Source organism: Candoia aspera, chromosome 12, assembly GCF_035149785.1.
Source record: "Candoia aspera isolate rCanAsp1 chromosome 12, rCanAsp1.hap2, whole genome shotgun sequence".
In the NCBI taxonomy this organism is placed as follows: Eukaryota; Metazoa; Chordata; class Lepidosauria; order Squamata; family Boidae; genus Candoia; species Candoia aspera.
Genome location: NC_086164.1, coordinates 2,175,204 through 2,202,628, shown reverse-complemented (window position 1 = coordinate 2,202,628; position 27,425 = coordinate 2,175,204). Strand labels below are relative to the sequence as shown.

The window sequence follows — 27,425 nt, the reverse complement described above, 5'->3', positions numbered from 1 at the left end:
ATGGACAGGCAATTAGGGGGAAAAAACCACGGAACTTTGTTTTTATATATGATAAAATATATAATCATATATATATGATTATTATTGTATGTTCAAAAGTGGAAAGGTTTGATACTACCCACAATGGAGGAATGGCTGGTGAAGATGATGGAACTTGCAAAGATGGCCAAATTAACTTGTTTGATTAGCGAAGAAACAGTATCCACACTTATGGTTGACTGGAAACCCCTGGTTTCCAGACATTTTGCATGAAACGGAACAAAATGCATTTAGGATTTGTGGTTTTGATGATTAAGGGGGGAAAAACCCTGGATAATTAAAAAAAAAAATTTTTTTTTTGGTAATCAGAGTGTTGATTTTGTAATATTTGCAGAGGAAATTGGAAGCTTCTTTTTTCTTTTTGCACTTCTTTCTTTGTTCCTTCTACTCCTCATTAGTTTGTGTTAGTTTTTAGGTTCTTTGTAAAACTTCTAATAAATTTTATATAAAATCAAGACCTTCCTGGAAACAGCAGATGGGAAGGCTAATTTGTGGTGTCTTAGAGCAGTGTTTCTCAACCTTGGCAGCTTGAAGATGGGTGGACTTCAACTCCCAGAATTCCTTGCTGGCTAGGGAATTCTGGGAGTTGAAGTCCACCCATCTTCAAGCCACCAAGGTTGAGAAACTGACTTGATTGATGGGTAGATTGTGTTGGTGGTAATCCTCACTGGCTCTTTAATTCAGGATTATGTCAGGATTATGGATTATGAGAAAAGGCAGAGGGGAAAACAAACATCGTTTTAAAATTGGGGGCCTTGTGGGGTTTCAGTGGTCAGTCTCATTCCAGAAACTATTGACAATTGGCAAATACCTTGCACTGCTTATGCCCCAACCAGCTTCGAATGAGTCTTTTGATGCCATGTGAGTCTCTCACACTGAAAGTATATAAAGAAAACAACACACCGAATCCAAATAAGCAGTAACTTCCTGTTTATTGGAGAAAATGCCTTGGTACAGTAACAAGAGTTGCAATTACGTCACCCTAATATTTCAACCTGCCCCTAGAGATCTTTCCACTCACTTGAGCAAGCCGGCATCTTGTGCTGGAAATGATACCCAAGCCGACAAAGGCCTGTTTCAGGACGAACCTCTGACGCTAGAAATCTGCCAGCCGGCTTTCGCATCCCGGCAGAGTTAAAAGTATTAAGGCTGGTTGCTAAATAGGGTTATTCTAAAGTCAGCAGTGGCCGTTCCCAGAGGTTAAACACAGATTAAAACAAGCTACGTACTACGCATTCACTCTCTTTCATGGTAGGCTTAAGGAAACAAGTGTGACATCGCTGTCCCTTGTATGGATTAATATGGATGCCAACTGGGAAAAAAGCGCCAAACATATTCTGCACTAGCAGATCTCAGGGTGGAGTCAGATGGCCACATTGATCTAGTCCTTCCTTTATTGTCGCTTGCAAGAAGCTCCGTTGCTTTTGCTGAAAATTGTTCATTGGAGAGGCGTGCCGTTGGCGTGCCCCAGCTGCCTCGCATCTGGCAAATCCAGTCTTTGGGCATTTCCTACCTATTCTGACATGGATTTTTGAGTAAGGGAAATGGAAATACATTTCGCTATAAACAAGGACCATTTAAAAAAAAATAGCGCATGTGTTTAAAAAATAACTTGGGAGGAGCACCATTGAAGAAAAGGGTCCATGGACCACAATATCACACTGTATGAAACGAAAGCTAGATTAGCGAGTGATGGGTCTGTTCCGCAGGTGCCGCCTTCCCTAGTCTGCGGACCAGGAATGTTTTCAGTCGACATTTGAGAGAGGGGACGTGCCTTTCCGGAAAGAATGGCAGTTGGGCAGGTGCCAGCAGGGCACTGTAGCAGGCTGTGTCGGGCACATCAAGGAGGACAAACGGGCACCTCTTTAAAAATAAAGTCCACTGAAAATCTGGTTTTCCTCCAGCCACCAGACCCTTAAAATCCGGGGGGCCCTCCTTCATTTCGGGGGCTTGGTAAGCTGGACCTGCCCCATGAAGGGAGATGGGAAGATGCTCTTTAAAAGCAGCCATGTGAATTCACCCTTGCTGAGCTGCTAGCTCCCTAACCGGCAGATATGGCCGGGCCTTGCAAAGGAAGTAGTAACTACGTGGGATGTGCAAAACGTAGCCCTCGGCTTCAGTGAGCATCTAAAGATGGCAAGAAAGCAGAGCTTGCTGTAGCTGTTAGTGCACCCTTTATTGAACATGCCCTGCAGAGGGGAAAGGGGGAAAGTGCCTTAACATTCTTAGAAAAGCAAAGGAGGAGCCGGTGGTGGTGGGGGAGGCTAAGATGCAAATGCCTGCAGCTGGGCCACTTGCAAGCAGACCGGATCCGAGCCGCTTTGCAGGAGAGCGCTGAGCTGTTCCTGCGGCCCTTCACTTCGCCTCCCTTACACCTTCTTGGCGCAAGTGGGGCAGTAGACGTGCTCAAGGTGGAAGACGAAGGGCTTGTTAGCCAAGGGGATGGAGCACTTCTTGCAGTTGAAGCAGTATTCGTGCCAGGAATGGCCTTCGTGGCTCACCACGTTGGTGCCTCTTCCGAAGCCTGTTGAGAAGGAAAAGACGGAGAGCGCCGCACAGTTAGGGAGCCGCAGGGAGAGACCTGGCTTCCGTGTGGCCCTGTGGCATGGCTGGTTGAACGAGCTCACGCAGCATGCAGTGCTATAAACCATGATCCCCGAGCCCACACTGGCTGGGTTTATCCAATTATGCAAACTAAAGTACAGGATGGCTTTATGTGAAAGATGAGCGCTGCCAAAAAAACCAGCTAGGAAAACGGCCCTTTCTGATGCATCTCTCAGAAGGTACTTAATCCAGTGCCATAAACCCAACTAGCAAATCTTTAAATATTCAGTGGAAGCCCACAGAGGCCCAGAGGAGCACCCATGTACATCCCTAATCGGTGCACAGAGCCTTTACGGTCTAATTCTTGATGGACAGGGAGAAAGGTGATTAATGTAGCGTGCGATAGAAAATCGTCATGCCTGGTGTAGCGTGCACATTTTCCGTCCCTTAAAAGCTACATTTGGGTTAAGGCCAATGTACTGCCAATGGACCTGACTGGGAATAAATGATCAGCAGATAAAAAGAGGGGCTTCTGAAGTCCATTTAATCCAACCCCCAGAGTCTGACCATCTCTAAAGCTATCCAGAGATCTACTCACATGTGTGAATTAGCGGTAACCCCCTTTGAAAGCTCTTAAGCAGCTACTTCTTGCCTACCTGTAATGGGGTTCTTGCAACCATTGCATTTCTTAGCCACAAAAGACTTGTAGCAATCCACACAGTAGAACTGGTCCTCTACTGCAGTGAAGCGTTGTCCACCGAGCTTCTTCGTGCAAGTGGCGCACACAAAGCACTCGGCATGGTAAGGTTGATCTTGGTAGGAGACACCTCCAGAAGTGATGGCCTAAAGTGGAGCCAATCAGCAATCAGTGTAGAGTTTGTGGCGTGGAATAAACGTTAGCACTGAGCCCCAGATGGCCTTTGGAAACTCCCCATCAAATTTGCAGACAAATAGACTGAATACTTTCTCCAAAATGGTCTGGGGGAAGGAGAAATTCTCCCCAAAATTTCTACAGGTCAGGACTTCCCCAGCATGAGGACAACTGAAGAGTTCCATGGGTGAGGTTCCTCTGGGGTTGCATGGAAGCCAAATCTTTCTGGAACTCCAGACCACTGAAGGACTGTACCATGCAAGGCAGGACCTTGACACTAAATAAATGGAAAACATCCACCCTCCACCAGTGAGGGTTTAATCCAAACAATACTCCCGTCTGAATGATTTTCTGAAGCACATTCTCTTTGATCAAACTGAATGAGAATATTCTTTAAAGAATGCCACAGATTTTTTCTTCCTAGACCATTTTCTACCCATCCATTCACGATTTGCATATCAATGGAAGATTTATTTCTCCTTTTCAGATCTTAAATTTAGGGGCAGTATATAATCCAGTTAATAAGGACCAGAGACAGCCCCATCAAGGGAAGGGCCTATTTCAAATGAGCTATCGGAACTTAGCTAGAAATGTCAGCTGGACTTCTTCTGTCTGTGAAATAGGAATAATTACCAATCACCACGCCTTAGTTTTAGCCTCACATGCTCTGATGCACTGTCACTGTGCAAAGCTAGAAAATTAAAGGAAATGGAGGGTACAATTCCAAAAGAGTACATTTTAATATTGAATAACCAAGGGGCTGTTCATCTTCATGTTCTCATGTCTATAGAATAACAAGAAACCGTCGGAAACAGCAGACGGAGACGGTGCCCAGGACTTACATTCTTACACTTCACACAGTTCTTTGCAAACTTATGCTCATGGCAGGAAACACAGTAGATCTCATCTCCCTTGGGAAAGAAGCTGGCCGTGCCAATCACTTGCTTGCACTGGCTGCAGGTGAAGCAATCCTTATGCCACACAGTCTTCTTGTATTCCACGTTCTGATCACCTGCCAGGAGAACAGAGGGAAAGCAATGTCCGTGGGGTCAAGATACAAGATCTTCAGGGGATAAGGCATTGCTGGGAGAAGCAAAACCTGGCATTGCCACTCAATGTCAATTGGATCATTGTTGATGTCCCTGCAAAAGGTCTCCACTTTCAGAAGAATCACAGGCATCTATCCCCTTCGACTCTAGCACTCCAGAATTTGGAGGTGGGGGTCGAGGTGTTTGCCTACTTTCTCTCACATCAAAAATTCTTGGCACTTAGAAAGCCCACGTGCCTTTCAAGAGGGTAGGGAAGAATCTCCCCTGCACACCCAGACAGAGCTTCCAGATCAAGGGAGATGTAGATAAGCATCAGAAGATATCAGCCCACCTGCAATTAGCAGTTACAGGGTCCCCAGGGGGCTCTGCCATGTGACTTTTCCAGATGCGCTTTCTGGGGTTTCAACAAAGGCTTGGTTCTCCCATTGCACTAAGACAAGGCATGTGTTCATCAGCTTCAGGGCAGCACAATGTCATGGCCATTCTCCAAATCTGGGTGGTGCCAGGGCCCATTCGGGGAAGGGGAATTCGGTGTTTTAAGGGATGAAATGGGTGCTTTGGGCATTTATCTTAAGGCCCATTTTGCCCCCACCCGCCCTTAAAACCCAACAGTGCAAAGAGGGTCTTGTTTGGTCCTGTTCACTTTGGGGGCACATCAATAATGCTGATGAGTTCATGAGATCCCACCCCCCCTTCTTGCATCCCTGCAATTTTAGCTGATCTTAGAAAAGCTAAGCAGGTTAATGCTGTTTAGTCCTTGGATGAGACCTCCAGAAACTCCCAGGCCTGTAGATTGTCCTGGGAACCAAAAATAATAATTGCAAATGACAAAACGTTTCCACAGTATGGATCTGCCCACAAAGTCAACCTCAACTCAAAGATTTTATCTTTACTAAGCCACAGTTTGCTGAATGGATCCCAGTTGGCTGGGTTCACCCCACATGCTAAGCTATCAACCAAAGAAGTCATGTTAGGCCTTCACGTGAACCAGCCCACATCTCCCCAACACACAGGTTGTTCCATCAGGGAGGACACGCCACCCGAGAAGGAGACTCGCCCGGCCCAGCACCCTCACCTGCCACAATGGGCTTCAGACAGCCTTTGCATCGAGGAGCATCCTGATTGGTGGTGCATTTATTGCACCACACCTTGTTGTTCTCCTTCAGCATGAAGGGCTCGTTCACCAGAGACGTGTAACACTTGAAGCAGCGGAAACAGTTGTCGTGCCAGTAGCGATTCTTGAAATGCAGCTCCTGGGAGACCAAGAGAGGACGCTTTGAAAGCTGTTCGAAAGGCGTCTTTCTCCAAGGAGCAAAACTGGGTCTGCTCCACTTCCTTTTCTGGTGCAGTCAGGCCAGAGAGGAACCAGGGAGCAGAAAGCAGGAGCTTTTGCACCCTCATCAGAACAGACAACCATTGTTCAAGAAGGATCAAGCCATCACAGCCTCTTAATGAAGTGTTAATCCAATGGGTGGGGGGGTCTCCCTCTTTCCACCATTTCCCCCCATGACTCCCTGAGGTGGTAAGTGTGAGTAGGTGAGAAAGCCTCTTGCCAGCTTCACTCCAGGATTCCGCCATGCTTTGTTGCCCAGATGTATGCCAAAAGGGTGGACCTTCAGCACTCTTTTTTCTAGGTTTCCCCAGAGGTTGGCGCTTTTGCTTATTTTAAGCGGGGTAGAACAGAACTTAAGGGACAAAATGGGTTCCCCGAGCCTTACGGAGGCTTCATGCCTCGTATTTACCCCTAAGAACCCTGAAAACTCCCTAGAAACCGGAATCCAATTTTGAGCTGAAGGAAGTCGAACACCCCTTCACAATGGGGTGAAGCCAACTTTTGTGCCTCGCCAGAAACCTCGTGAGTCACCTTGGCCACAAACAGTCAGATGATCACCCACAGCAGAATTAAGGCCTCTACACTGACAGTTATGGGCAGCATAATTTATCATGCTGGTCTAATGCGGGTTAATATATTTTTTTCAACTTCCTAGTCTAGGGCTGGGAGAGAGACACTGGCCCCAGGCCACCCAGCTGGCTGCTACGCCTAAAGGAGGGCGAGAACCTGGGTCTCCCTTCACCCCTGCACCACACTGGTTCTCACACTTGCAAAGCAGGAATTATACAAACTCTGCAGTGGTAAGAATCAGTCTTAACGTGCCTTCTTGTAAGGTCATAAAAGTCCACCAGGTAGCACACAGGGGGCGTCCCAGTCATCAGCACAACCTCTTGCTCCGGCTGATCTCTTCCAAGGAACACAACGCTGTCAGGAGAAACCCGCCCAGCCTGTAGTAATCTCAGGGACTGATCACTGCAACCGGGGCATTCCAGCCTCACCCCCTACCTTGGAATCAGCCCCAATGGGCTTCCGGCACTCGGCGCAGGTGTTGGCACAGAACTTCTCAAAGCACTTGACGCAGCAATGGCGGCCTTCCTTTTGCACATACTTCTTCCCGTGCAGCGGGGCACGGCAATAGTGGCAGTCAAAGCGTTCGGACATGGTGCCCACGGTGTAGCTGCTGGGGCCTTCAGGAGAGAAAGACAACAGGGCATTGATGAGGGCTGCAGGATGAGAGCTGTGGGAAGTCCTGGGCACCCGAGTGGGGCATCGGCCTGCCTCCCCTCGGATCCCAGCCAAGCAAGGAAGCAAGCAAGACGTTGCTGGCCCTGTTGGCACGAGGGGGCTCTGCAGATAGAAGAACTGGGCCATCTGAACCAGGCAATGAAGTCTGGAGGGTCAGGTTGACACAACCTCCCCTGAGTCTCTTAGTTGCCAAATCTTACTCTTTCTGTGTCTGCAGCAGAGATGACATTGTGGGAAGGTCTTTCAAAAATCTGGCTCTCCACCTTGTTGGCTGTTTCAGTTCTCAGCCCCCCACACCACCCTGCAGCCGCATGGGCAGAAACCCGTGAATGTGGCCCTTTCCGTGGTATGCTCATCCCAATCACGCCATCATAGTGTCGGTTGTTGTTTTTCAATTATTCACTCCAAAAGGAAAAATAAAAATAAATCAAAAAGTGAGATGGGAAGAAAGCTGCTGGCTGGGAAGATGGAAAAATTACAGAAGGGAATACGATTCAGTCGTTACGAGGTTGTGCAAGAAACGACATTCCTGAATAAACTCCCCAGTGTCCGTCTCACAGCCTTTTTGGTGAAAAGACAATACGCTTTATTCTCCCAAATTATTCTCCCTAATTATGCTCCCTAATTTCCAAATTAGACAAACATTTAATAGGCGTTGAATATTATTTTGTTTCTGGTTCCGCTGAGATTTTATTAGTAGCATTATCATCATCACGTGACTATTCCATTACAAATATCGTATTTTATATTACTACCTTATTATTATTATTATTATTATTCCCATATCTATAAATGCTATTTTATTGCTCTATTATTACTTTGCTTTATATGGCATTTTGAAACAGGTCTGTACCCAGCCCAGGGAACTGAGCCTGGTTAAGAGACGAAATGAATAAATGGAGTTGAGTAAAAAAAAAAAATTCTTGGGCTTTGAAGACCGGATGATTCACAGGCTGCCTTAAAGCCAACTATTACCATGTTGCACTGCGTTTATATATGATTTCACTGCAACGTGGTCTTGTTCCATATGTAACTATACATCTATATACACACACACACATACAGATATATAAAATTAACAGCATGCACAGAAGCAACAGGATGACAATCAGTGTTCGTGCCAGATGGACCGAGAGTGCATTTTAGCACCCACCGGGGAAAGTACAACGGATACTTTTTTGTGTCGCCAGGGAGTGCTAAAAACCTTCCTGTCTTCCCGTGAGGATCAGCAAAGCCACAACATCAGCAATGAGCCAACAAAACAAGGAGCTTTCATCCAGCAATTTCTGACCAGCACAATGGAGCAAGGGTGGCTGTCCCGCAACCCGGCCGCATCCAGGAAAAGAGAGCAGGACCAAATTGCTGTTAACCACATCCTTCCTCTCTGCTCAGGAAAGTTCATAAGGACCGGAAACTTGATAAAGCTGCTGCTGCTGCTGCTATCATAGATACATGGGGGGGCGGGGGGGGAGAGCCAGAATAAGACACTGACTGATTTTTTAAAAAAGCCCTTGGCCATGATGTGTTATTTGCAAGTACAGAGTTGGGCTGAGTCATTCCTGGGCATTTATTCCATGAAAAAAATCAATATATTGGAAGAATAAGGGGGAAAGTTCCTCTGGGGAGAGGGCACAGGACTATAATGGCGGGGGGGGGGGGAGTGTGTGTGGAAGAGAAGGACAGTCCTTGAAAAAAAAAATCCTCTGTAATCTGGGGTTGTTATGCTCAGAATTTTGATGCACAAAGATGCCCAGCTATCACTTGGCAACCTTTTTTTTAAATTCTCCCCAACTTAAATCTTAAATTAGCACTTCGCATTCAGGGAACAAAGATGGGCAAGTTGTCCACCTATAACAACGCAGCGCACATGGGCCATCGACCCCAGGCCTAGCCAAATCCTCTTGCACCGAGAGCCCACGGCAAGATGGCTGCGTCCAAACAACAGGATTTCCATGCAACCCTAACACAGGTACCCAAGAGGCACAGGCAACATTTTGCGGGGAGAGAACAATGATGTCTCCCTCTCCCCAAAATGCATGTTTTCAACGAAAATACTCGACAAGGACTTTGAAATCTAACTCTGCAAGCTAAATTGCAAGGCTCCTCGCTTGCTGATGCTGCGTCCGGGACGAGCTGCATACAAACAAGCCCAAAGTTCTGTTTCCTTCACAAAGATACAGCCTGGAATTATCTAAACTTCCAAAGGCCCACTTGTAAGTTTGCCTTGTGGTTCCCTGGTCCTCTTCTCTTCCTTTTCCTCTCTATTTTCTTGCCCACTCTTTTCCTGAAAGCTGAAAATTTATTTCGGTTTCTGGATTTTCCAAACTGCTAGGTCACACAAAACTTGGTCAGCACCATAGAGCTGCCAACTATTGCTTCCAAAAGGCACATGAACTGACATGTTGCAACTTGTAAACAGAAGATAAAGATAGTTTATCTTCTCAAGCCTAGGTTCTGCCAGCTAAAATAATCTGGTTGGAATTGGCTGAGCCCCCTTTCCAAGAGGAGGTGGACAAAGAAGGGTATGGCCGGGTAGAGAACATGGGATGTTGCAGCCCCAGCACGCGTGGAGACCACCAGGTTGGGGAAGCCCATAACGTGCTCCCCAAAACTCAACAGGGATCCCCAGCTCTGAAAAGTTGGGGATCTCTGAACTTGGAAGCATAGTTGCAAACCACCTGTAGATGTGCTTGTCAGAGTCGAGCTCAGCAATGTGCGCACAGCTCCTGATCCCAAGAAATAATTTCTGATGGCAGCATCTGGCTGGAGGCTGGATTCCAGCAAGGACAATTTCCCACCTCCCCTCCAACTTGCCAGAACGTCCAGCAACATTAACCTTGAGCTGCCTCCTCGTATTTATCCAGGTGGCCACCACCACCACCAACAACTTATCAGTCAAATAAGGAACTAGAAATACAGGAACACACGTGGCTTCATTTCCTGCAAGGCCTTCTCCTTTGCCACAGCTGATTTTTGCTACTGATTTTTGCATTTTTGTAAGACAAGGCTAGATCTTGAACTCCAGATGAGGTTCATGGCTCGCCAGCCAACCGCTGTTCCTGTCTTGAGCTACCAACATAGTTGGGCAACTCATAAGCAAGACCAGAGCAAGCTAGCAATCCACAGAGCTGTGCAAGACCAGGAGGACGCAGAGAAGCTGGCGTGTTAATTGCCAACTCATTCTTTCCCTCTTGCAAGTCTAAAAATAGGGCAATTACCCCATTGTTTTCTTGACTCATTTGCCCTTTAACTGGATTACTCGGAATTTGGCCTTGCTATATAAAGGGTGCTGTATCATAGCAACGGTCGACAGATGGAAGGGGCGGCGCTGATAAGGAGTGCCCCGCTGCAGAGCAGGATGTGTGCTGGTGTCTCCAGAGATTTTGCAGAAAGGTGATAAACCCTCCAACAAAAGAGCTCCAGACATTAGGGGTGGGGTGAGAACATTGCAAGAGAGATGGACTTTACGGTCCTGCAGCATGAATGAGCAGGATGGAACCAGGTTTTCTTTTTTATCACAGAATGCAGTTGGAGCTGGGTTCACACACTACACTAGCTAAGTTATGGCTTTGTTACCTGTGGTTTATTGACTTGGCTGAAACAGGCTGGGTCCGCTCTGTGGGCTGAGCCTGGTGGACAAGCTAAGTCCATAAATGCGGGCACACCACCACCCTGTTCGGATCTTTCTCTATCCCTGGGAATTGAGCTTCTCACATTGTTTAAAGGGCTCTGCTTCTCCTGTCAAGAACAGTTGATTTTCTGTTGTGCCTGCTGAGTTCCTGGGCTTTTCTTTTGCAGTATTTTAACTGTGTTTCTAAGCCACAGGAGGAAAGATGTTAATAATATTAACAGGGCTGCTAAATCTTTGGAAGAGCATATCAGGTTGTTTTTTCATGTGAGGCGGAGGAGGGGGGCAGGATCTCAGGTCCGTAACTCCCGGGGGCAAGGATTGTTCAAGTGGATTAAGGCTGCAATGAAATGAAGACCTGATGCTGCGCAAGAAGTTTGGGGGAAAAGTCTGCATCAATCTAGCCAGCAGATCTGACCACACCTAAATGTGATTTACAGTCTTTCTTTGGTCCCTCTTGACGTATCACTGAGAAAAAGAGAAGCCACTGGGCCACTTCCCAAGAGAGACTCGACTCCAGTTCAAGAAAGCAAAAAAAAAAAAAGGCATTGTAGCCTCAGAAAACAAAAGTTGTTTTTTCCATGCATATAAGGGTGCAGCATTAATCTACGTGAGCATAACAGAAGATGAACCAAAGAATGGGATGCTCGGTACACAGCCCAGAATCCTAAAAATCCAACTAATATTCCTAAAATTCATGCCAAGACAACTTTCTAGCCTGTTTGACGGAGAAGTTTGGTTTGGAAGTGATTAAGGGAAATCACCCAAATGGGGAAGGTGTGGCCCTGCAGAAGTTAGACCTGGGAAGCCCAGCAGGTTGATTGACATTGAAATAAATGAATGAAAGGGTGCCAACAACTGGGGCAAGGTGCAGAATCCAGGGTCTCCTGAGCACAGAATCTTCAAATCAAGTGAAAGCAAGCCAATGTTTGTGGCAGTCATACACCAGCATATACCTGGGGAAGGAATACAGTTGATAAAGGAAGGCAGAGGAGTGTAAAAGTACAGAGCACTGTTTCTCAACCTTGTCAGCTTGAACATGTGCGGACTTTAACTCCAGAATTCTCCAACCAGCAAGGTTGAGAAACACTGGTAAAGGGGGACATTGACGCTATTTGAAAGACCTGTAAAATATTTGTGTCAATTAAGATCAACCCCAAGACCATAAGCTGCTAGGGGGCTGTGAAACACCCTGTGGTGGCGGACTAGGAGCATGCTGAGGCTAAGCTAAAAAATGAGACCATCGCCCAGCAGACTTTGAGCCCTGCCCTGAAAAACCTGGCAGCTGCTATTGTTGTGGCAGGATTAATGTCCAAAATCGTCCCACGTATGCTGGAGGCTTGTAGAGTAACAGGACAGAATCTTACTTCTTCTTCCAGTCGGAAGTCAAAAGCAGAACCGCCACCCAGCAGAAAGATGGTCTCCTGCCCTCTTCCCAGGAATGTTTTCTGCCTAAATGTAGAAGGATTAGGCATCCCGTTTAGGGACTGCAAAAATCTGGGCAGCTGCTGGATGCCAGGATGTTTCCTGTGACTCTGTGCTATTAATTGGGTGGTTGTTCAAATCTTTGCAATTTAGGTATAGCATCCTACCTCCATCCCCATTCTAGCATCAAAACTAGAACATTGTGCAGGAGGCATCTAACCCTGATTGTGACATGTTGCACCTTCATATTGGCCCAGATTTTGGATCTTAATTCCATCACCCAAAGAAATTTTCTTTTACAAGGTGGGAGGAAAGGGAGTCATTAAATTAAATCTGGCAGAGAAAGGGGTAAACTTCCATGTTTTCAGAAGAGTGGTCAGCCGGAGAGTAAATAACCAATGCACATTAATCCAAATCCTGAAAAAGTCCTTGCTGGTTCCCTCAGACCATTGCTAGGTAATTGGAGTTTAAGCGCAAGTGGCAGTACCGGGGCTCTTCAGTCTGAGCCTCAGTTTACCTAAGCTGCAAAACGGGTAGAATGATCCTGTTGTAGGAAGCGTCACAGGTCAGCTTCAAGTCAGCTTTCCAGCCCATCTGTCTGATTGGGAGCTGTTCAGCCTGGTGCCCCAGAAGAGAGGAATGTCCTAGCATCAGGGGTTGAAATTCTTTCAAACAAAGCTGCAAAGGGTTGAAGCTTGCTCTTCCAACATCCTCCACTGGGGTTTTCTTAAGGGCTGCAGAAGCCCTTGTAGCATTTGAGAAAAGCAATATATTATGTGCTAAGGGTAACAGCACTTGCGTTCAAACTCGAAAAGAAATATGTTCATATTTCTTTTCCGTAGCCTACTCATCCATCCTTCCTTGGAAGGCACACCCCACGCAGCTTCCTTAACGGTCCTCAACTTTCCGAAACGCCCTCCCTAATCCAGGACGGGTGCATTAAATAAAGGAGTGCCATGAAGGAGAGGGAAACTGCGCTTCTGGCAGGCGAAGCCAACCTGCCTTGCAGGGAATTTAAACAGCTGCGGCCATTCTGCTCTGCTCCTCAAAGCCCAGCCGGGCAAACCGATTCTCACCCTGGTTACCTGAGTGCCTGTGGTAAGCCATGCTGCTGGGAGGATGAAGTCACTGCTGGCCGGACTGCAGTCAAGAGAAGGGAGCTGGTAAGAGACGTCCCACTCGGATCACCAGCATATAGTTAAGGGAGGCTATTAATACGGGGCAAGGGCTTCCCACAGATGTCCACACCCCTCGCCCTGGCCTGAGGACTTCATCCCCCTCAACACATCTTACCATTTTAGGTGATCTTGAGCGAGAAGAATAGAGCAGATGGAATGAAGCCCCAGCTCATATAAATACCTGCCTACTTCAGCCTCCAAAACTGTCCAAATGCTTGGAGGAACCTGACCCTGCTCCAATGGAGTACAACGGGAATTGGCTGCAACGACCAGCCACGCTCAGCATCTTGGAGACAGGTTGCTACTCCACATAATAAAAGACCGGTTGCGGTGGCCTTCCCATCAGTGGGACCCTGGCCCTGCTCTGGTGCAGAAGGGTGCAATTGGGGAACCCGATGGCTCCTCAAGGCCTGGACCTGGGGCCCCAGAGACCTCCCCAAATGTCCACATTGTCGTTTCTAATCCTACTTTTAATCCTATCAACTCTATTTCATTTTAGTTAGCTCTAAATGTAAATGACATGAATTCACCTGATAGTTTTAGAGTCCTTGGAATACAAATTAAAAAAGGTTGTTGATTCTGATAGATGATAGATAGAGATGATAAAAATGAGAGAGAGAGAGAGAGAGAGAGAGCCCACAAGGGTTAACTGGCTGATGTGGTAGAATGAAAACTGAACAACCATATCACATAAACATTAAAGGTATTAACATCTGAAAACATTTGGCCCCCAACTGCTTGCCCCAACCCTTAAAGTTCATCTGAGTCATCATTAAGATTATAGCCTTCAACATACTTTGCTGTGACATCTGAAATTTCCTCTGACAAACTTTGGTTTCCATTTGGCCATGGTGCAATGGCTTGAAGAGGGCTTCCTAACTCATCCAGGCCATTCTCCTGCCCCAGCGTTCTCTCTTTGCCCATCCTGGGGAAGACCGGAAAGAATGCCAATATTAACTGATGCTCTGGGAGTGGTGGGGTCTGCAGGGTACGGTCGAAAAAGTGGCACATAAAAAGCAGGCAGAGCTTCAAAGCACCTTCTTGACTTTTTCTGCCGTACCCTGCAGACCTTTCTATTTGGCAGCATCTCTCCGAGTGTTTGCAAACTCCCCCCAAGGTGAGTCCTGGAGAAGATCGAACTTCTTCAGGCTGTCCAAGTTTGAATGGTTTCTTTGCAGTCCTTCTTTTAAGTCACCCACACGTTGCTCTACCTCAAGGTCATGGCTTAGCGTGCCTGCTGGTGAGGTACACATGGTGACCCACGTTGGGTTTACTTAAGCACTTTCTTCCCTAAACAATCTTGCTCTAAAAAGGAAAGGATGAGCAAGACAGGGTCTTCTCACATTTCCCCCTCACCCGGCATTAGAGAATAAAAACAGCCCGAGCATGGATGAACCATTAGTCACTATCGGCAAATGGAGAAACCTTGCAGCGGTAAATAGAGAACGGAAAGGGCATCAAATCTAAACTTCGGAGTAACGTTTCACATTCGGCCAACCTATAAATTCCTTCCTTGAGAGGGAGGGCTGTTCAAAGACCAGTAAGGCCTGGGGGCCATTATGGTTTCTTTTTAGAAAGGAATGGTTGGCCAAAAACATTGCCCTAGTGCTGAATGTTGGATTATGAACTCCTGGGGAACAGACATGCCCACTCTACAAAGTCCTCTGTGTGCTAATAATAAATGAAGCCAGCCCAAGGAAATCGTTTAATTGCATTATGAGGATAGAGGAAGGGTCAGAGCACCTATAGGTTAGAGTAGAGTTTCCAAACTGGTGCTTAACCAGGAAGCTGGGAATTCAGGGAATTACAACCCAACAATCCAGCAACATACTATTGAGGAAAGCTGGTCTACCAGCTAAGGATATTCATCCTCTTCAGCAAAAAGCCGGAGGTTGTTGATATTTTAATTGAGTGCATGGTTGTGGCTGTTTTCTCTTTCGATTTGTTGAAATATCGTTTGGTTCCTGTGTTACTTGTGAAGAGGATTTCAATGAAATTCTCTGAAGTGGATCCTGGCCTTCTTGCCTTTCTTTGGTGTCAAGAGGTGTGCAAATGTCCTGGCATTTGTTATACAATTCTCTCCCCTCGTCTGCAGCCTCCCTGGCCTTCCAAGCTTTCATTCAGCCTCCAAGGAGGATCTCAGGAGGGAACGGCTCCCTCCCAGGGGCTCTTTCAGAATGGGGAGGGGGAGCAGGCAGGGAGGCTGCAGAGGGATAGGAAAATGTGCAGCAGGAAAAGGAAACGCAACAGAAAACAACACAGGCAGGAACACACCTGCCCCCACTTCCAACAATAAATTCAACTCAAAAACACTCCCAAGAGAAACGTGAATGAAACACAAAAGAGAAGATGGGTTCAAAGGAATAATGAGAATGAAGACAAAGACGAGAAGAGCCAGAGTAAAAATACAGGAGGATCCCTTTACTCATGAGTAGCTCCATCCGGCCTCCTTCCTTCTCAACTGCTCACTTTCTTGTGTTGGAAAGTGTCCCAGGTTTGACCCAGATTAGCACTGCAAAGACTAGGAGAGGGCGAGAAGATCAAAAAGCATGCAGTGCCTCAGAGAGTGATGCCAGGCTAAAGCTGATTGATGGCCCCCTGCCTTCTCTCTGCCAGGGATGTCTTAGCAACCCCACAGTGACGTTGCGTTGCAACAACAGGTGGGACTTTAGCAAAAGCCAAGGAGAACAGCAAACATTTATGGAACAGAGCAGAGAGCACTGGGTGTAAAACCAAGCCAAACCAAACAGAATATCTCTGTTGGACAAAAGGAAGAATTACAGATGCTACCCTGGGGCTGGGAACAAAGGGTTCACTCTTTTCCATCCTTTTTAAATCCTTCTAAGTCTCCACTCAGATATGAACTTCTCTGAACGACCTCGTGGGAGAGTCCCTGCCCTCTTGGCCTGAGCTGCCCCACCAGGTTGTTGAGAAGACTGCCTTCCATGGAAGACAACCAAAATTAAAAACTAGGATTCATGAGACAGTCATCAAATGAATGGGACCACCTGATCCAGCTCAGCTCTAACAGTTCTTCAGGGCTGCTCCATAAAAGGTGAAATGATCTTCTCCAAGCTTACCAGTGCTATTGTCCATTCGAAGAAAAAAAACCATTGAAAATGACCAATGTGTGCAAAGGCCATTGCCTAAACATGTTGAAAAGATGTAAAAGTGAAGATGTATAAAATCTGACCTTTGTGGCATACACCTCAGCCGGTAGGCACAAATACGTTCATGACCATCATACAGAAAATAGACTCCCAACTTTTGGACAAAAAGTGGCTTAAAAATAGGACAGAAACCAATTGTCCCTGCTTGTAAGACAAGAAGGGATTTTCAGCCAAAGGCTGAAGGTTCAGCATCTGGGGAGCTCAATTTACAGCATTCTGCAATACTCAGCGGGGTAAACTGGCCAGCCGTTTGCTCTGGGGAAACTTGTAGTTAACTGTATGGAAGTTTAAAGAAGCCACTTGTCTTTTCAAGCCCAAGAGGATCAAGAAGAACCACTCTACTGCAGGAGCTGGACTAGAGGACCAGGTTCAAATCCACTTCCAGCCCTTGCTGAGAATCACCGGATGACTCTCTCTCAGGCCGACCTACCTCACAGAGTTGTTAGGAAAAACAGCTGGGAGAGGAAGCGCTCTGTAGGGCATCTGGACTCCTGGAGAAAAGGAGGGATCGAAATCTGGATGACGACGATGATGATAATGATGGGACAGTCACAACAATTGTCACCGTGCATCTGTCATTTCTCTACAAGAACAAAGCTTTCCAAAGGCTCCATGCAGTGGAATCTATTGGAAAGGATTATCTGCAAAGGTTATCCTGCAAATAGTCCGGATGAAGACTGGTATCTTTGGCACAGGAGACAGGCCAAATAGTGTTCTAAAATCAGTCTTCAGGCCTTGGTCCATCACCCATCCTGTACCCCTCCACAAGAGCATGCCAAAAAAAAAAGTCATTCCGACTTGAAGGAGTACTTAATCCCTTTGTAACCCAGCCAGCACAAGGGTTTAGTTTCCATGGTGTTTGGAGGGCAACTGAGCACACGCAGGAGGGGCCAACCAGATCGAATGTTCGGGGACTGTTTCTCCAATTAGCATGAGGGCCCCCACCCGCTTGAGATGAGAAAAGATGGGGTCAAGTGACCCAAATTTCTGCGGGGTCTTGCAAGGAGAAGTTTTACAGTCAAGGTTCAGAGATGGAAATAGAAGGCTTGAAATCTACTGCCTTAAAAACTTAAATCTGATGGCAAATTGGGATTCAGAGGGAAAATTTTAAGGGAAAGCCACTTCATGTCATCTTGAGATGTGTCTCCATACAACTCTATGGGGAAGGAAGCAAAACACATTGTAGTGCAAGACCCATTAAATGTTACTCTGCGCAATTAATTTATATTAAAACAGATTGGAGGACATGAAAAGTGCAGAATTTAAAACACACTTTAAGCTCTCCTTTGGCTGAAAATATATTTGATCTTCCTCAAAATGAAACCTTTTATAAAATTTCAGCATTGGATGGTTACACTGTCAAGAAACAGAAGTTGCCTGCTTGGGGTTGTTAAACCAAAATTGGAGGAGGAGGAGGAGGGAAAGAAGAAGAGGAAGAAGAAGAAAGTCTGGATAGTCGACACTGCAATACTGGAGACAGCAAAAGAGAAGAGAAGGAACTGGAGAAAACCACAAAATACAAAGACCTGCAAATAGAAGTAGAACAACTGTGGCCAAAGAAGGCAAAGAGAGTACCAGTAGTAACAGGCGCCTTGGGTGCAAGTCCAAAACATCTGGAGCACCACTTGGCCACCATCGGCATTGACAAAATCACCATCAGTCAATTGCAAAGGGCAGCTTTACATGGAATAGCTTCCATCCTGTGACAATACCTTTAATATTATTAAACAACAACATCTGCCTATCCCAGGTCCTTGGGAAGGACTCAATAGGTGGACAGAAATGCCAAATCCAGTCTAAACATCTGGCTGACTGTGCAATCAACCATAATAATAATAATAACAACAACAGTTGTTTCAATTGTATATAAAAAATGTGGTGGTGTGTACAAAAATTAATTTGTAAATTAATATAATTATAGCAAGAGCAACTGGTAAGAGCAAGAGCTGCAGAGAATTTTTTGCAAGCTTCTGCAAGAAATCACACTTTATTTTTATGCAGCTCCTTGGGTTTGCTATGTAGACCATATTAAAAAGCTCAGCCGGATGCCAGGGACAGCTGCTTTTCCAAAAAATCCTGCGGGCCACCTCTCCATGCTTAATGGCATGCTACTTTGTCTGTCCCATTCATTGTGCAACTGAAGACACCTTCCAAAACACTTCCTGTCATGATATTTTAGGAATAATTGGAAAATCTATGGCTGTTCCCCAACCCCTTCACTTACTTTATTGCAGATTGTACACAAATAATTGATTTTAGAGAACAAGCCAATTAATAGCTGTGCCCTATGGAGCAGTAGGCACAGGTGGCTCAGGGCCCCCATTTTGCCCCTTCCTTTATTTCTTATTCACTGACAGTCCACAAAAGCTTGCCTTCATCATCATCCTTGAAAGTTTCGCCTTCGTCATTGAAAGATTTGCCTTCATCTTCCCCATTCATGTGGGCAACTGGAGGCCTTCCGTTCTAAGCCTCTTCCTGGGATGCTCTCAGGGTGGAGGAGAGAAGATCTTCCCGTTGCTAGGTGCTGAAGGACCAGGGAAGCGCTGGGTGTTGCCTAGCAACCTCCCTTGGATTCTAAGCATCGCACAAGTCTCAGAGGTGCTGATGCCAAGCATCTGAGGTAAGACTCAATGGAAGCCCAGGCTGACTGTTTCCTGTCTCCCCAAATTTCTCACCATAGTTTTGGGAGGGGTCCTTCACTCAGAGAAACTGGCAAGTTAGGGACTAGACCTTATAGGCAGTCCTCATGCTTTGCACACAGAAGGTGATGCTGCAAGGTTGTCTGTCCCACCTCTCTGCTTACAGAGACAAAGGCTGGAGGACATGTCCCTCCAGTGGGAGGAGATGGGTGATGACAAATTTAATAAATGAATGAATGAATGAATGTCCTTCGGCTGCCTTGAAGCCCAGATGTTACACACAGAAGACAGGAATTTGGTCAACTCTTTCTCTGCTTGAGGAACTCCCTCCCACTGGAAATAAAAATCAGGAGGAGTCTGGTAGCACAGCTGCAGCTCGTAATAAGCTTATGCCTTTTAATAAAATTACTCCATCTGATTTCTTTGCCATTGTGGATCAACATGGCTCTCCTCCTACAACTTCCCACTCAAGATATTATTGGTCTGATAAGGTGAAAGTGTATACAGGAACAGCTAAGCCACAAACCAAAAAATATTTGGGAATTCTTTCTTCTAGTGCATTAATTATTGCATTCCCTCACTCCCAAAGTCACATTAAAAAAAAAAAGCAAATAGCCACATTCAAAATCCAAATCTTGCATGGCTGTTGTATTTTGCTTTGTTTAATGAGTAGGACTGAGACACAGCAAAATACACATATACGCTTGCTTTGATTTGCAGGAGTTTTCCCAGAGTTGCTATGATTGTTGAACTGGTCTCTGATAATGCTGTGAAGGGAGGAGAATTTGCAGAACTTGCATTTTGATGGATTTGTAACCCCCTTTGCTAATTTGGTGCCCTTCGGAAAGGTTGGACATCAACTTCCATAATCCTCAGCCGGCCTGGCCAAATGACTGCAGGACCCATTGGAGTCCTATTATTTTTTTGAGAAGACCTTAGACAAGGCCGTACAACTCCACACTAAAAAAAAAAAAATTTGGAAGAATGCAAAACTTTTCTATCGTGTTGCCAAGAAAATGGCAGGGACATTCACTGCTCAGCTTGATGGAGGCTTTATTTATCCAACTGTGGCTAATCTGGGCCAAGCTAAGCAGTATCAGACTTGATCAGTATTTAGATAGGAGACCACCAGGAAGCCCAAACACACTGTAGACTAGACAAGGAAGTTTTTATTTTTCAAGTAGAAGGCAGTAGTGGAAAGCCACTTCCATATTTTTGCCAAGAAATCTGCGTGAACATGCGCATGACATCATCAGGAGTGGCACCCATCTCAAAGAAGGCTTTACTTTCACGCACAAAACAGTCCCTTACAATTAGCTGGAAAGGGAACCTGAGATGCTTATGGGAACAATCTTCAGAGTGTGCATCCTTTGATTGCTTAAATGTCAGCTTCACATTCTGCAGAAACATTTGGTGTAAAAGGAAGGTCTAAACAACAGGTGAGGGGGTAAAAACCCTGAAAACGTAAATGTTTTCCCTCCTCCCCCCCCCCCGCAAAAAAATCACACCGAGTCACCTCTCATTTTCCAATATATATGATAGATGGGTATCTGGACTCCTGGCAGTAGGCTTGTTTAGATAACAAAAACAATAACACAGGCCAGACTTTATCGTTTAGCTAAAACTTCACCTATATACGTGTCAAAACAGTCTGCAAGGCAGGAAGTGGTGGGGAAGGGGGAAGGAATGCACAAGGTCCCTGCCAGCTATTGCATTAGAAAAAGAAAAGCTCCATTTTTTACCCCAAAGCTGTAATATACACAAGAAAAAGCTCCCCAGCCCAATCTCCTGCATACTTTAATTTCATGCGTAGATCATGTTGCTTCTTTGGCTACAAAAGCCAAGTATTCCACATTATCAGGCCCCTTGTTAACGCCACAGTATGGATTTATGGTTTAAATTAGGACTTGGCGAGAACTCCAGCCGCTCTAAAAAAAACCATGACTCATTTGTTTAGAATGGATTTATTCCCTGACTCTTTTGACATCAAGAATGCACCGTTTTAGCAAGGCAGATCTCTTGGCTGGGGTGGGACAGGGAGGAAAGGGACAAAGGGTGCCCATCTATCAGGGAGGTGTGATTTTTGCAAGGCTAAAGCTATCTGGTTGTGGCTAACAACTTCATGTGGTGCAAAAAGGGAGAATGCACTATTTTTATTAGACGTACCCCCCACGCAAAAGGAGATGGAGTCCTTTGATAGCCTATGCCCCATAATGCGTGCAAAAATTATTGGTTGAAAGGTATCTCCTGCTGGGTTTAATGAGCTAGATTTATTAATTATGTAGTCTCCACCGTTCATAAAAATACCCCGGGCTGGGAAGAGAATATCAGAAAGCCCACAATAAAAAAGGAATGAATAAGGAAGCAAAACCGAACACAGAAAGAGATCCAAATGCCCTTGCCATTATCACAATGCCCACTAATTCAGAAATTCGCACCGGAATAGCCTGACATTTGGCTCTGGGGTCTCTTCTCAGAGAAGACATGGCACCGTTGGAGGCCACCACAAAGGAGGCCCTGCCTGACAGCATTCCCTGAACTACGTAATTTATTGGTGGGATCATAGAATCATAGAATCATAGGGTTGGAAGGGACCTTGGAGGTCTTCTAGTCCAACCCCTAGCCTAAGCCCAAGGCAGGAATCCTCACACCATCTCAGACAAATGGTTGTCCAATCTTTTCTTGAAAACCTCCAGCGATGGAGCACCCACAACTCCGAGAAACAAGCTGTTCCACTCCTTAATAGTTCCACTCCTTAATAGGATGAGACAAGACATCCCCAGATCAAGGAAGGCAGGCTGCTGGGGCAGGCTGGTTCTCTTCAGACATCCAGGACAGAAGAATTTTGTAGGTTGAAGACCAACAACCCCTGGAGCTGGGACGAGAACTGAATTTGTCCAGGCTATTAGAAAAGAAGGTCTTCCTGGTGACTCACTTTTCTGAGACTGGCCACCCTTTGTCCACATGTTAACTTTGACCCCCAACTTTAAGGACAGGGAAATAAGGTTGAAATGCTGGAGGCCTCTGAAGGTTTTGGAGTTTAGAAATGCCAGCGAGTCAAGGCTGGCACCCAGGGGGAAAGCTGTTAATGGCCTAACCTTGGACACCATACAGGTCTCTGGCCCACAGCAGGTGTCTGCAAAGTCTGAAGTGTGAGTAGAAATCTTAGGAAATCCTCAGCAACATTTGGGGGGAAGGAGACTAGATGTGAAATTGGGGGTCCCCCCTCAGATCCCCTACTTTAAAAGCATTTGCAAGGGCAGTCAAAGATGGAGGAAGGAGAGTCAACATTTCCCTGGATTGACTACAGTAACAGTACAGTTAAACCCTCAGAAGCAGCTCAATGCTCCTCCTTTAAAAAATACAGTAACATGTGCCAAAGTCCGGTCCTGCTCTTTCCATGTCCTCCCCTCCCACCCTGGGAGCCATCTGGAGAAGCAAACAGAGGAGTTGACAGCATCTCTGTCTGGGGAAAGGGGGAAAGAAGGAAAACAAAATAAAAACTTCGCCCCTCGTTCACTTCAACACGATTGTCAAGGCTGGCTTGACATCTCAAACCTTCGACAAACAGCATTGGCTGGGTTCACACCACCGACTCGACTGAGATGGCTGCCTGATTCGTGGCTTGGAATGGGTTGTGCGAACCCAGGCAGAGAAGACCAGGGCCAGGGGCTGAAGAAGATGGGAGCAGCAGGAGAAGGCCACGCTAGAGGGATTGCCAAGCTTTCCTGATTCACACATTGGAGGAAGCTAAAGTGCCATTGTACCCTTTCCACCTCCTTTTGCTGCCCAGAGGCCGAGGGGCAGATCATGCCACAAAAGCCACCTGGGTCAAATTCCTCATTCCCAGCCATGATAGTTTGGAAGGACAGCAACTCACGCCAAGAAACGGCAGTAATCCCCTCGGAGCAGGAAGTCACACAGAGATACACCGGCAACCCTCCCCTGGGAGAGGCCTCGGATTTGCAGCAGCTGTTCAGCCCATGAACCCCTTTTTTTCCCTAAGCAGACAAGCAATCATCCCACGGCACTCTCGGGCACACCCAGCGCTCTCTGTGTTTGGTTGCCCAGGCTACTAAATATCTAACGTTGGTCTGATGGAATCTGGAAGATTTGCGGTCCTCACAGCTGATCTGGCGCCTTATAATTTTATACTGGCTCTGAGGAATGTGAACTATTTTCCCACTCTTAAATTGGTTTTATAATTAGAGGAAGCCTGCCCGTTCATTCCAGAGGTGGGGCCGGCATTTATTCGGACTCCTGCCTTGAAAAAAAAGCAGGTGGGGTGGGGGCGTTGGCTGATCCCATCCTTCTCGTTCTCCCAAGGCTGGGGGTGGGGGAACACTGCTGCAGAAATTGAGCCCCCGCATGGTTGAAAATCTTGCTAGGAAGGTGCAAAGCAATATTCTGTCACATGTGTAAACTTCTCATGCCTTAAAAAAGGTACAAACAGAGTCCAGGTTGGCTGGGGATGATGGATGCTGGCATCCAAAATATCTGAAAGGCCTCCTGTCTTAATTCCTCTCACTTAAACACAGGGGAGTTCATGTGGCCTGTTTCCCTGGCAATAAGCAGGATCTTCTCTTAGGGAAGTAAATTTCCCCTTTTACTAGGGACAAGCAGGAGAGAATTTGTATAAGTACAATGAAACAAAGGTTTAGATTGACCGCCTATAAATTGGAAGGAAAATCAAGGATTTGGATCCATTCCTTTGGGAATTGCTTCTCCAGCCCCAGGTTTCAAAATCGGTGCTTTTCAGGACAAGCTCCCTTCACCCCTCCAGATGGGAAGTGAAATAAACAGATTTACAGCAGCTGCTTTCAAGATATGCTTGCTATTTGTTCCTCATTCCTGGCTATTTTTTTTTCTCTCCTTTTCCAAAGTCCATTTTATCCGCTGAAAACCCCTCAAGGCTTCCATTTCCCAAAGGGGCAGTTCTGCATTTTGGGTTTTAATCCTCTGCTTGTCTGCTGTGAGGTGGGTGTCTATATAAGTGGTTTAAACAAATAAAGAAACTGTCCGGATGGCTCCAACAAAACCTCGTTCTGGGACAAAGTTGTTTGGCATCAGAAACGTGCCACTATTTTTGCAGAGGCTTTTCATTACGTACAAACCCCCCACATCTGCTAAAGAGGCGAGCAAAGTCACAGGCCTCCTTGCACCTTGTGGCAGGCAGTTCCACCGATCATTTTATAAGGCGGGACTGTTTTTGCTAGAGCAGGACAGACACTGGACTCGGGAAACTGTTTGTTGCCCAGAACCTTAAATTCCTGTTCTCAGAGCCGGGTGCAACAGAAACAGGAGGGTCTGAGTTACACATGGCATCTCTTAACCACGTGCCAGGGCCAACCCAAGTCATCCCCTGGGCAGGAACTGGGCAGAACTGGAGCTGAATCTTATCTTGCTGGTGACCAGATGGTGCTATGTTAGTTTAGGGCAGGTTGTCTGGTGCACAGAATAATTCACCTCACCTTGGCATCTGTGGCTAAGATGGCTGTCTCCCTCCACTCAGTGGCAGGGCTAGCCTTGCAAACCCTGTGTTTGCATCCAGACATTGAGCCTTAATCTGGGTTAATAAATCTCAATTGCCTTAATTCACCAAATAAGCAATGTTGAGATACAGATAGCCCTTGCTTAATGACCACAATTTGGACTGGAAGTTTGGTTGCTAAGCAAAGTGGTCATTAAGCGAATCTGACCTGATTTTACAACCTTTTTTGCAGTGGTTGTTAAGCAAGCCACGCAGTTGTTAATTGAATCATGCGGTTCCCCATTGCTTGCTGGAAAATGGCAATCATGTGACCATGGGACACTGCGACGGTCATAAATGAGAACCAGTTGCCAAGTGCCCAAATCATGATCAAGTGACCATGGGGATGCTGTGATGGCCATAAGTGCGAGGACTGGTCGCAAGTCAGTTTTTTCAGCACCATCATAAGTCCAAACCATTGCTAAATGAATGGTTGTTAAGTGAGGACTATCTGTATATCCAGGCAGCCAAAATCCAGACAGAGGGCAGCAAAGGGTAGTTGTCTGAACCTCTCTGCTGCCCCAAGTGGTCAATCCAGAATGCAACATTCAAAAGGCTCTGAACTCGAATTATTTTGCCTCCTGTTAGCATAGGTGATTCTCAAGCTGTGTGAACCCAGGCTGGATGTCGCACTTGAGCTGCTCCAGAGCAGTCCTTGGTGTCCAGTGCAAAACCTTCTTAGTCCCCAGCAAAGGAGTAGGAAAGAACAGTCAGGTGAAAACTTTTAGTACTCCAGTTTTACAAGTAGGCACACCCAACTTAAGCCATTTCGAGTTAACTGTTTCATGGGCAGCTTCCCTTGTCTTTTAAAACCCCTTTTATCTTTAATTAGTAAATAGAGATGACTCACCACCTTATTTGCATTGCCTTCCTCCAGAAAAAATTATCTTCCTGATGTAGCCCACAGCACTGGGATTTCCATCCACATACCAACCAGATCTGATCCTGCTTAGTTTTTCAAGATCAGTTACAGCCAGCTAGGACCTTGCCAATTTCTTGCAAATCACCCCAAAATGAGTATCTGTGCATTTCACAGAAAGGCTATTGCTGGCAAAACTAAGCCAATGGCAGATGAATCAAGCAAGTGATCCAAGCTGGAACAACAGTGACAGCAAGTCGGGTGGATTGTGAAGATTTTACAGTAAGAAAACAATATAAGGGAAACAGTTAAAGCTTTTTGGACAAGTGTTGAATTTAATGCTGCACTGTTGCCATTTATAATGCCCTGCTGCCTTATTCTAGAGCAATCCTATTTATTTAAAGTGTTTATTCAGTGCCTTGGAAACATGGTTGATTTGGTGAATTGGGAAATAGAGTTGGGAAATAGAGTTGCGTTCATTTCTCTCCTGAAGAAAACACACAAGAAAAAGTCCAAACTTTTGAAGTAGACATGGTGTCAACCCTATCTTTTACAATACCTTAAGCTAGATCCTATCCCCCCTGTTTCATTTATATTACGGAATTACGGAAGGATTTTTACGATTGCTTTTCTGTACTGTTGTGAATTTGGCCCTCTGGCTTGCCAATTTCCTGGGTTGGGGGAATGAAAAGCTGGTGATTTATGCCAGAGAGAGCAAGGTTCAAACCAGGGATCTGCAGACGGTGATTTAATCCTTTTGCCATTCTGTGCCCTGGGTGTTTTGCCATCTGCAAAACTCATAAAGCTCAGAGATTTCTCAAGAAGGCGGTCACACCCAAGTTTCGATTCTTAGCGTTAGTGCAAGATATAACAGGCTGAAGGGCATACAATGGAAAGGCAGATGTTTAAAACTGGTGACCCTTTCAGAAATCAGGAGTGGTCTTCTAGCATCTTTCTAGCTAACTTTATTAAAAGGCATAAGCCTGTGCGTCAGATGAAGCAAGCTATTGCTCGCAAAAGCTTATGCCTTTTAATAAAATGTGTGACTGTGGTTAGAAAAGGTGCTGCAGACTCCTCCTGATCTTTGGCTGTTACAGACCTACACTCTTCTCCTCCTAGGACGGCTCTTAGAAGAGGGTCCTAGAAATGACCACTGGGGAAGGATGAAAGTATTTTTGTCTGGCTTGAACAAAAGACACCTGCAAAACGACAAGTATCAGGAACCTTGACCAAAACTTTGAGCAGGACCACCAAGTGAAAGAGAGGGGAGCAGATTGACAGTCCAGGTTTGGCAGCCTCAACTGTGCGAAGCGGCACAATATTCCCCCATTTCTCTGCTCTTAAGGAGAGCAGTAGGTGTGTTAGGACTACACCATCCCAGAAGCCACAGCATGCTGCTAGCTGAGAGTTGTGGGAACGGTAATCCCCACACTCAGACATGATAGGAAATATTGGAACCCGAAGCCCGTGGGGAACACAAAGGGAAGTTTCAATTTGCCGACCCATCTTGCCATCAGGTGAATCTCCCTTTGGATCGTGTTGTTAGGGCGCTACAAGGGGAAATTAAGCTGAAATAAAAGCTCTTCTCTCAAGTGCAGGAAGGAATGTAGTTCTCCTTTCCTTCCAGTCTAGCACATGATGGACGTTGATTCAAGCTGCTGCTGCTCCCACTAAGCCTCCAGAACGGGTTTCCTTCTTCCACCCCACAACTTGCAAAGGAGACCCCCCCAAGCCTCTGCTTGCCAACCCCGTGGGTTGTGGGGGAGATGCTGCAGGGGGGGGAGCAACTCACCCGCTGGCCGGTGCCTTCTGAACAGCTGTCTGGGTACCAGCAGAGCCTTTGCAGAGGCTGATGTGAAGAAGGGCAGGCAGGGAAGGAACTAAGAGGCCAGCGAAAGAGCTGCTTCAGGGTGGA

The 27,425-nt window shown here is 46.2% G+C and overlaps 1 protein-coding gene across 2 annotated transcripts; it reads right to left on the bottom strand.

Moving 5' to 3' along the window:
- Nucleotides 1-952: 952 nt before the first annotated feature.
- On the bottom strand, nt 953-27,425 carry FHL1 (four and a half LIM domains 1). Of its 2 annotated transcripts, none has more exons than XM_063313384.1 (6): nt 27,303-27,425; nt 6,842-7,023; nt 5,579-5,756; nt 4,297-4,466; nt 3,240-3,426; nt 953-2,563 (listed from the first exon to the last, which is right to left on the bottom strand). In XM_063313384.1, the coding sequence occupies exons 2-6, from the start codon at nt 6,995-6,997 to the stop codon at nt 2,409-2,411; spliced, it is 846 nt and encodes a 281-aa protein (XP_063169454.1). In that variant the 5' UTR covers nt 6,998-7,023; nt 27,303-27,425; the 3' UTR covers nt 953-2,408. The 2 variants fall into 2 exon arrangements, with proteins under 2 accessions (XP_063169454.1, XP_063169453.1); XM_063313383.1 differs by lacking the exon at nt 27,303-27,425 and adding an exon at nt 13,220-13,341.